This window comes from Lissotriton vulgaris, unplaced genomic scaffold, assembly GCF_964263255.1.
Source record: "Lissotriton vulgaris unplaced genomic scaffold, aLisVul1.2 SCAFFOLD_2408, whole genome shotgun sequence".
NCBI classification, from domain to species: domain Eukaryota; kingdom Metazoa; phylum Chordata; class Amphibia; order Caudata; family Salamandridae; genus Lissotriton; species Lissotriton vulgaris.
Window position 1 is genome coordinate 225,631 of NW_028248162.1, and position 10,546 is coordinate 236,176.

A 10,546-nucleotide genomic window follows, 5' to 3' on the forward strand; every position below is an offset into this window, starting at 1 on the left:
TAGACACACACACCACCAGCCGTCAGTGAACGCTTCCACCAGGCACACACACCACCAGCCGTCAGTGCACATTTTCACCAGGCACCCACACTACCAGCCATCACACACCACCAGCCGTCAGTGCACACTTCCACAAGGCAGACACCACAAGCCATCAGTTTACGCTTTCACCAGGCACACATACACCACCAGCCGTCGGTGCATGCCTTCACCGGACACACGCACTACCAGATGTCAGTGCACACTTTCACCACGCACACACACCACCAGCCGTCAGAGCACGCTTCCACCAGGCACACATACCACCAGCTTTCAGTGTACGCTTCCACCAGACACACACCACCAGCCGTCAGTGCGCGCTTCCACCAGGCACACACACCACCAACCGTCAGGGCACACTGTCACCGGGCACACACACCACCAGCCATCAGTGCACTCTTCCACCAGGCACACACACCACCAGCCGTCAGTGCACGCTTTCACCAGACACACACACCACCAGCCATCAGTGCACACTTTCACCAGGCACACACCACCAGCCGTCAGTGCACGCTTCGCCAGGAATACGCACCACCAACCATCAGTGCACGCTCCCACGAGGCATACACACCACCAGCCGTCAGTGCATGCTTCCACCAGGCACACATACCACCGGCCATCAGTACACACTTCCACAAGGCACACACACCACCAGCCGTCAGTGCATGCTTTCACCAGGCACACACACCACCAGCCATCAGTGCACGCTTCAACCAGGCACACACACCACCAGCCGTCAGTGCACGCTTTCACCGACAACACACACCACCATCCGTCAGTGAACGCTTTCACCAGGCACACACACCACCAGCAATCAGTGCAGCAGGCAAGCTCTTCTCAGAGTTTCTTGGTAAATATGTGTTTGATGCCGGGGAGGGAGTGGGTTGAGTTTCCTTAAACCAGTTGAGTATGCAGGTGCAGTGCATGAACTCCTGTGTGAGTGAGTCATGCTGCCTGGGGCTCACTCACTCCACACTTTTAAATTGTGCATGCACCAGGCTTTTTCTCATTTGCAAAGTTCGGCACATGCGCACAGGCAGGCAGCCCCCACAACCCCGGGAATGAATGACTGCTTCCTACAACAAGAACGGAAACAACATTCAGAGCAATGAAAACAAGTTCATTTGATGCAAATAACTGTTAAAAAGAACCATGTTCAGCTATTGTAGATCTGGCAACTTAAACAAAACAGCAACAAAAAACAAACAAGCATTGGCATAGCCAATAGGTCTTGCTTTTTGGACCCTATAAGTATTTAGTTATCCAGCAGAATATCCTTGGTGCAACAACACCAGCTGTTGCATGGCTAAACACTTATAAGGTCCCAAATGCAAGACCTATTGGCTATGCTAATGCTAGTTATCTTTGATCTGTGGTTCGTAGTACTGGAAGAATAATTAGCATGACACAGGTGTGTGATAGGGGCCAAGGGTTGCAAAAGTAGCCAAAAAACAGTGAGGGACAGAAAGAGAAAGTATGTAAATGGTAAAGAAAAAATAAGTCAGAGCAAATAAAGTGAGAGAGTGCGAATGAAGGAAGGAGAATACAGTGCAAATAAGAAGAGAAAGATGGAAAGTAATAAGAGAGCAGAATGGAAAAAGGCTCAAAAGAATAAAGATGGAAAGAAATTAAAAAATGGACGAAGGAAGAATATGGAAGGAACAAATAAAACGAAAAATGGAAGGAGAAAAAGAAATAAGGAGAGCTGGAAAATAGAATGAAATAATGGAAAGAAGAAATGGAAACAGAAGTAGGGGCAAAGAAAGAGAAAAATATAAAGTATTATTGAAGTAATTAAAAAAAATGTATTGCAGAAAAGGGGAAGGAAGGATAAGAGGATGAAAAGAAGAACAGAAGGAACAAGAAAATAATGAATTACAAAAAGGATGGAAGAAAGAAAGTAAATGACATTTAATATAAACAAGGTCAGAAAGATAACTACAATTAGAGATGGAAGGAAAGAAATATTGACAGACAGAAAGAAAGATGAAAGCGGAATGAAAGAAGAATGCAAAAAAACATAAATAAATGTTAATAGAAAGCATTAAAGATCGATGGAAAGGAGGACAGGATAAAAGATAAAACGAAAGGAAAGAAAAAAATTAATGCAAGTAAAATGCATTATTTTTTAACCAAATTCCTTCAGGTTTATGTTTATAAAATACAACATTTTACACATTTTCCTCAAGTAAACACCATTCACTGGCTTTTTTTTTTAGAAAAGTTTGAGATCGTTCACTTTGATCCATTTTATTTTCCTTGCTACACCCTCGGCCTCAGAGCACACGCTAAGGTGCCCCTCTGCAGAGCACAAGCTCTAGTTAGGCGCCTCTCCTGAAGTCTTTTTCCTTAATTTATCACGCTCGGCTACTGACTGGCTTTAATTGATAAAACTGCCGAGGCATTGTTTATGAACCATCCTCGGCTCGGAGCGCTGCTGTTTCTGTCTGCCCATTCCGAGCCAGGCCTGAGATGTAATTCCACTCTCCTGGAGGGGGCGGGGCCACAGAAGAGCAGCCCGAGGTGGCCAATCGGGCAGAGCGCCGAAGAGCAGGGGATACCGGATCCAGAGGGGATACCTGATATTACACAACACCGGAATGAGCCAGCGTATGTCAGGTGATGCTGGTGAGCTGCACCTGATGTTTCATTCACAGTATGAAATTCAAGGTCACACAGCGCATCTTTCGGCTTAGGTCATTCAACCACTGCCTGGACCTTCATCTAAAGCAGAGCTCAGAACAACGGCTGTCACTGCCACATCAACACCAAAAGCAAAATGCACGCCAAAGTGTGTTTCATGGTAGTCTACCTAGTCAAATAAGATACACACAATGCTGTCTGTTTATTTGATTAAAGAGGCTGTCTGTTCATTTGCTACTGCTTTTCCCTCATTTCCAGGTCACTTGTCAGGAGTTTTAAAGATGTCACCCCACAGCTAGTTCAGTAAGCAGATCTCTATTAATTCCACTAGGCATGAGGCTTTGAGCCATATATTTCTATTCAATTTGAATACAAAAGAAAAGACGACGAAAAGAGTAAATTAGTTTAGAAGCTGTGTTGGCAGTAAACACAACATGTGGTGCAAAATCGCCATTAATGAAAAACATAATCGAGGGAGAGATACAAGGGTAGAGAATTGTTGACTGCAGTACTGCGTCTCTATGTTCAGCACCACACTGTAACACTTTGCAGCAGTAAGCTGGCAGTACATGGAAAGGGGAACATTTTCTTACCACAATGTTAGTTGCTAAAAGGCAACATGAGGGTGGCCATTAAAAAATAACCCACTTGGGGTGGAACAACTTTACATGGCTCCGTTATGCCCCGGCCTTGTCCTGACACAGATAGTTGTTACCACAACACATGGCCGTCAGACCATCTCATGATAAAGGAAACCTGGAAGGGCCAGGACGAGAGGACGCGTTCATGGCCCTTTACCTTTAAAATCAAACCATTGGAAAGAGCATTGCCGGGGGCAGACTGTACATTATTAACAAATGTGTGAAGTCCGGAGCCATCTGAATGACTATCACACCTGCAGCACCGCATGTTAAAATCAGACAATGTAAATAGAACAAAATACAAAGGCTTGCTCTGCAAGCCATGGAAAGGTCATAGTGGCAGCAACAAAAGATCTGAAGTTCCAGTAATATCCGGAAAAACAGTAGATGAAGGGCAAAAAGCAGAAAATACAGAGGGGATGCGAGGGTTGAATATAAGGCCTGTACAATGATGCAAAATAAAAACAAGTGATTCCAGGCACACAGCTGCGAGGGGCGCAGCTCAGTCTTCCTGTGTGCTTGTCAAACAAACACCTTTGATATGGCTGCAGCGGGGTCTTTGCAAGCTCCAGCCTCTGCAACAAGAGGGAGCACTAGAGTGGGAGCTTACTTCAGTCTCAGGAGGACTGGTTAGTGCAAGTTGGCCGGGGGTGGGGGGGGGGGGGGCTGCTGGTGAGTGCCATTGTGATCAGGGTTCAAGTCTAAGCGGGGGGAACAACATCCAGTGTTTCTGTGAAAATCATTTAATCTCTCTGTGCCAGTGAAGCACTTCGAAACCTTCTTTGGGGTTCACGCTATGTGCAAAGTAGCAAAAATCTATTAGAAAAGAACTTCCAAAACCAAAGGGATCAAAACAGTACCTGGGCCCCGGGACAATGATAAGAGAAATACAGGAGAGGAACAACAGGAAATAGTATGCTAAAGCCAATAGAAAGGGAGGAAAAGCAAGTGGCAAGCACAAGAAGGGAGGATGTAAGCTTATTTTAAAATGTATATTAAATAAAATAGATTTCACAAGCACAGAACAAGCTGAAAACTAAAAAGGACATCCCACTGTCAATCCTAAGTAAAGGGGATAGTGTATTCCTCCGATTGCCCGATGTCCATCAGGCAAAAAGAGGATGCTTTTGTGCCAATGGGATGTTTATTGACAGAAGGCCTGGGGTCCTCCCGTCCCTAAATAGGTTTGGTGTGCAAGGCACTCCATCACATTTGTGATATAGTACCCTGTCTATCAAAATCTAAGTCTGCCCCTATCAAAATATAAGTCTGCCCCGAACAGTCTTAAATTGAAGCTTAAAACATATCATAAAGAACAGGAATCCCAAAGATCCAATGCAGTTTTTCGATTTTTTTTTTAAATAACATGTAGAAAATATGATTCCATTAACAAATCCGACGGAGTCTAGTCTGGGCTCATATGGGTAAGAAAATTAAGTAGATTACATCATTTCATCAATTTGAGGACTTGCTTCAGAAACATATCTATGCCTGTAGCTTCTTAGTTGAAAACTCAGTGCTTGCATCCTCCTTTATAATGGTTGTCTTAAAAATTGTTAAGATTATGAAAATGTGGTGATTAAGTGAGTTGTGTGCTTGATCAACGACTTGTGTGCATACTTCGCTTATTGTATCTTGCTCGTCTGGCATGATTAACATCTACCTTCCTGGCTCAGTTTTTATTTTCTCTATCTTTGTATAGCACACTCTACAAAGTGATTTGCTTCCAGGCCCGTTCTGTCAACATAGTGTTCCTGGTAAATGGGGCTGTAAATACACTGGAACTTGAAGTCCTGCACAGAAGTTAGTTTTCACACGCTACCAGCCATTGTGCATCAACTCTACTCTGGGAGGTGAGATGGTAGTTCAGAGCCAACCAAGTCAGTGTCCGAGACAATCAACCTTCATGTCTGCTGGAACTTAATTTGAATGTGGGTGACACCTCACTGGAATTTGGGCTGGGCCACCTTGTTTCACATGAACAGTGAAAAAAGTGCATGGTCCCATAATTTGATTGATCACTTTCAACCCCGGGCGTATCCTCTCAAACTTTCAGTGAAAAGGCTAGTCACCACCATACGTTTACTTCCGTTTATCATCATCTTCCCAAAACTGCTGCTATTTTAATCGTGATGTTACCCAATAGTTTGGGTATTACGAACAGCCGTAGTCTGCTTTATATCTTCTGTATGGTTTTGACACCTTAAACCTTGCACTACTTCTCTGTAAATAATGCTGCCTGCCTGAGCCTTCTGCCTGATCTTTCTGAACACCTAAATGTCTTAACACAAGGATTACATTCTCTTTTAATGGTGCTTTTCTTTCTTTATGTACAACTGGTCAGTGGCTTAACACAAGGTTTTAAATGCTCTTTTAGTGGTGCTTTTATATCAACATTATGGCTGCTAAACTGGTTTTATGACACTTTTGAATTTGTTTTAGGTATATTGCTTTTTCCAGGTACATTTTAAATCTTTTTTTCATAATGGAAATATGGTTTAGGCAACATTAATGCGAGATGTACACGAACTCTACTTGGAAGAATATGATCCGTTTCTAAAGGGAGCCTCTCGCAATAGAGATAGGAAAGGGATACCACTTCCCCAGGGATCACAGATTACTGGACTTGGGACGTTGCCTTGACTAGTCTACCGGTTTGTGTCCCCGTCACCCTTCCCCTCTTCTCCCCATGCTGTGACTCTCACCCTCCCCTCCCCTCCTCTTTCCCACCTTCATTATCTGTCTATTTCCCCTACTCCAACCCCCCTGAATCTCTCACCTTGCCATCTTTTCCCCTTACGTATTTGTGCTTACTGTTTATCTCAACCTTACAAGTAACTATGTTGCCATGCTCTAAGAACTGGGTAACCTTTGTAACGATGTAACCTGTAACTATGATCTGATGCTCATGTAAAGCGCTCTCATACCTCCGGGTCTAGCCAGCGCTATATAAAACTTTCAAAATAAATAAATAAAATACTGGGCAGCTCCTAAGAATGAGTGTAGCTGTTCATTCAATATTTATTATGACATATTTTGTAAGACAAGTTGATAAGTTATCTCTGTCAAGCAAGTTTTCATGCATTTCCAGCAGAGTATTCAGACTTACCTATTGAAAGGCAACTCATTACATTTCTACATTGCTATGATATATCATCATTGCCATTATAAACTACTTCTTCCATAACCTCATCAATGGATGCAGTGCCCTGTGCATTGCCCGCTTCATCTCCTTGTTCCTTAAACTGTAGATAAGTGGATTTAAGAGTGGTACAATAATTACATAAAAAGCAGACACCACTTTGTCAAAAGAGAAGGACTCTGTACTTGTTGGTCTAACATAGATGAACATCACAGTTCCATAGAAGATAATGACCACCATGAGGTGGGAGCCACATGTGGAGAAGGCCTTCTGACGCCCTGTGGTGGATGGGATCTTGAGGATTGTTATGATGATGAAGGTGTAAGATATCAGGATCATGAAAGAACAGAAGAAGATGGCAATACAACCAATTATCATAAACATCTGCCCCATCATAGTGGGGTCGGTGCATGATAGTTTCAGAAGTGGAGCAAAATCACAGAAGAAATGGTTTATGCCATTAGGGAAACAGAAGTGCAATATTGACAGCCAGATAACAGGAATCAAAATGGCAAGGAAGCTGATGACATAGGATGTGGCAGCCAGCTGTTTGCACACAGTATGGGTCATCATAGTACTGTAATGCAGTGGTCTACAAATGGCCAGATAGCGATCAAGAGCCATGGTGGAGAGCAGAAAATCCTCTGTCACCCCGAAAGACATTGCAAAATAAAATTGTATAAGGCACCCAGCAGCAGAGATTGTTTTATGCTTTCTTAACAAATCAAAGAGCATTTTTGGCGCAGTAGTTGAGGTGTAACAGATCTCTACAAATGAGAAGTGGCTGAGGAAGAAGTACATGGGGATGTGCAGCTGTGGGTCAACCTTTACTGAAAGTATGATCAGGATGTTTGATACAATTGTCATCATATAAACATGTAAAAGTACAATGAATAGAGCTAACTGTACATTTTGGGAACTTGGATATCCCTGGAAAATGAATTCTTTCGCCACAGTTTGATTTTTCTGCTCCATACAGATGCCTGAAAAACAATATAAGAATACTTCAGATTTTTGATAGAATAATGTGTAAAAAAGCAAAACAGGAAGAAAAAAAGTAAAAGAAAAAATAATGGAAATATTAACTTATATACAGAGCAGATGTAGGGCTTATGATTACTTAGGTCTGTGGTATGGAAGATATATTTCACTGTAATTGCAGATCTTAGCATAACTGTAATCTACTCCTGCTATGTTTTCTTGCTCATCTAACTTGGCCTTCCGAAAGCGCCTATCTACGTGCCATGGATGCATTGGGTCTGGGCAGCGAAGACACAAACGTTGAAAACTAGCTTAACAAGTCAGAACCATTAACATGTTTGTCACTTGTTCATGACATCTTGTAATTCTGACTGGTTAGGTCAGGTATAGGCTAGGGGCCATATTATACAAGCGCCCCAGAGCACATTAGGCGTTTGGGACTGGCTTTCGTGACCCCGGGGCACATTGGTATTACAGAAAGGGCTGCAGAAGCTTGTGCAGTCCCTTCTTTAATACATATATTGTTCACACACTTAAAGAGCCAGTGATCTCTTCAGAGGGCATTCCCTCATTTGCATTGGGGGGCGCGAAGCATGCAAATGAGGGTATTACAGAAATGGGCGCAGAGGCAAAGGTGCTCTCAGGAGGCACACTCACAGTGCACCACCTAAAAGGCGGTACACTATCATTGCGCCCCCCTGATTGCAGTCTTCTGGCGGGGGAAAGGTGGTACCATGGACCCCCCCAGATATCCCCTTGCAAGTGGATGGAGTCACCTGCACCCACCTGCAAGGGGATCTCTAATCCTCTAAAAGTTCAGGCAGGTTGGGGCAGTGCATTTACCATTATGCATCGCATTTTCCTGGATTGCGCTGGTTGCACCTTTTCAAAGGTGCGGCCAGCGGATCACTGACAGAATATCGACAGTCAAAATATCGACTTGCCAAAATATCGAGGTAAAAATATCGAAAGCCAGAATATCGACTTCCTATCTACAAACAGGTAAGTGCAAAAATATTGATTCCAAAATATCGATAGGAAAAAATATAGACAGTCAAAATATCGAATTTTTCTAAATATCTTAAAAGTAATTTAAAACGAATATAATAATAAACATAATTAATTTAAACATACTTAAAATACTTAAATAAACTTAAAAGTAATAAATAATTAAGGTAACTTTACAAAATAAATGTAATTTTAAAACATATATATGTACATATTATTAACAAAACATATACAATATTTTTTCCGTAGGATAGCGAGAGGGTCAAATTTATTATTCCCACTCCAGAGAGTGCAACAGTTGGGAAAGCATTCGATAGCGTAGGGGTAAAAATTACTATTCCCACTCCAGTGAGTGCAACAGTAGGGAAAGCGTTGGATAGCGTAGGGGTAAAAATTACAATTCCAACTCCAGAGAGTGCAACAGTAGGGCAAGCATTGGATAGTGAGAGGGTAAAAATTACTATTACCACTCCAGAGAGAGCAACAGTAGGTAAGACGTTGCATAGCGAAGGGGTAAAAATTACTATTCCCACTCCAGAGAGTGCAACAGTAGGGAAAGCATTGGATAGCGTAGGGGAAAAAATAACTATTCCAACTCCAGAGAGAGCAACAGTAGGGAAAACGTTGGATAGCGTAGGGGTAAAAATTACTATTCCCACTCCAGTGAGTGCAACAGTAGGGAAAGCGTTGGATAGCATTGGGATAAAAATTACTATTCCTACTCCAGAGAGTACAACAGTAGGGAAAGCGTTGGATAGCGTAAGGGTAAAAATTACTATTCCAACTCCAGAGAGTGCAACAGTAGGGAAAGCGTTGGATAGCGTAGGGGTAAAAATTACTATTCCCACTCCAGTGAGTGCAACAGTAGGGAAAGCGTTTGATAGCGTAGGGGTAAAAATGACTATTCCTATTCCAGCGAGTGCAATAGTAGGGAAAGTAAATACTTCATATATAAATATAAATAACATTAATAATAATACCAATTACAACATATTTAAAATAATTTACAATTTTATAAAATATATTACTTAATCAATTAAAATTACAAATAAAAATTAACTAATAATAAAAATTACCTACTAATACTACTTATTTACCAATTACCAATAAATTAAATTACAATATAAAAATAAATAAAAATTAGAAACAAAAAAATATTTAAAAAATGTAATTACTTACAATTAAATTACTTCCCAAGCTATTCCCCTATAAACACACAACCCACTACAGAAAATAATGTAATAAAAGTAACATATTTATCAATTAATCAATTACAATAAATTACAAATTATATTTTAATTAATTACCAATTAATAATTAATTAACAATTAATTCTAAATAAATAACAATAAATAAAATAACATATTTAATTCATTATAATAAAATTACTTCCCACCCTATTCCCCTAAAAACCCACAACCCGCTACAGAAAATAAATTACTAACATTAACATATTTATCAATTAATCAATTAAAATTAATTACCAATTATATTTTAATTAATTACCAAATAATAATTATTGACATTTGATTTTAAATAAATGCCAATAAATAAAATAACATTTTAATTAATTATAATTAAATTACTTCCCACCATATTCCCATATAAACCCACAACCCGCTACAGAAAATAAATTACTAAAATTAACATATTTATCAATTAATCATTTAAAATATTGACTAATTAGAATTTAATTAATTACCAATTAATAACTAATTAACAATTAATTCTAAATAAATACCAATAAATAAAATAACATATTTCATTAATTATGATTAAATTACTTCTCTACCACTCTATTCCCCTATAAACCCACAACCGCTACAGAATTATATTACACAAAAATTAAAAATTAATATTAACTTACCTTAAATTCGATATTTTTGCTGTCTATAGTCTGTCTAGTCGATATTATGTCCATTCTATATTTTTGATTTGATATTATGTCCATTCTATTCGATATTAAAATTTTCTAGTCGTAGATTCCGGCCCAAAGGTGGAACTTCCGGCCCGGAGGTGCAACTTCTGGCCTGAAGGTGCAACTTCCGGCCCGGTGGTGGGGATTCCAGCCGGTGGCGGAGATTTAGCAATG

The 10,546-nt window shown here is 40.5% G+C and overlaps 1 protein-coding gene across 1 annotated transcript; it reads right to left on the reverse strand.

Annotated features, from left to right (window-relative positions):
- Positions 1-6,495: 6,495 nt before the first annotated feature.
- LOC147664914 (olfactory receptor 5G26-like) lies at positions 6,496-7,440 on the reverse strand. The gene has a single exon (XM_086949893.1). It carries the CDS (start codon positions 7,438-7,440, stop codon positions 6,496-6,498), a length of 945 nt encoding a protein of 314 aa, XP_086806019.1.
- Between the last annotated feature and the right edge of the window lie 3,106 nt (positions 7,441-10,546).

Excerpts from the sequence above, each read along its gene's own strand:
- LOC147664914 (XM_086949893.1), bottom strand. The coding sequence starts at position 7,440 with ATGGAGCAGAAAAATCAAACTGTGGCGAAAGAATTCATTTTCCAGGGA.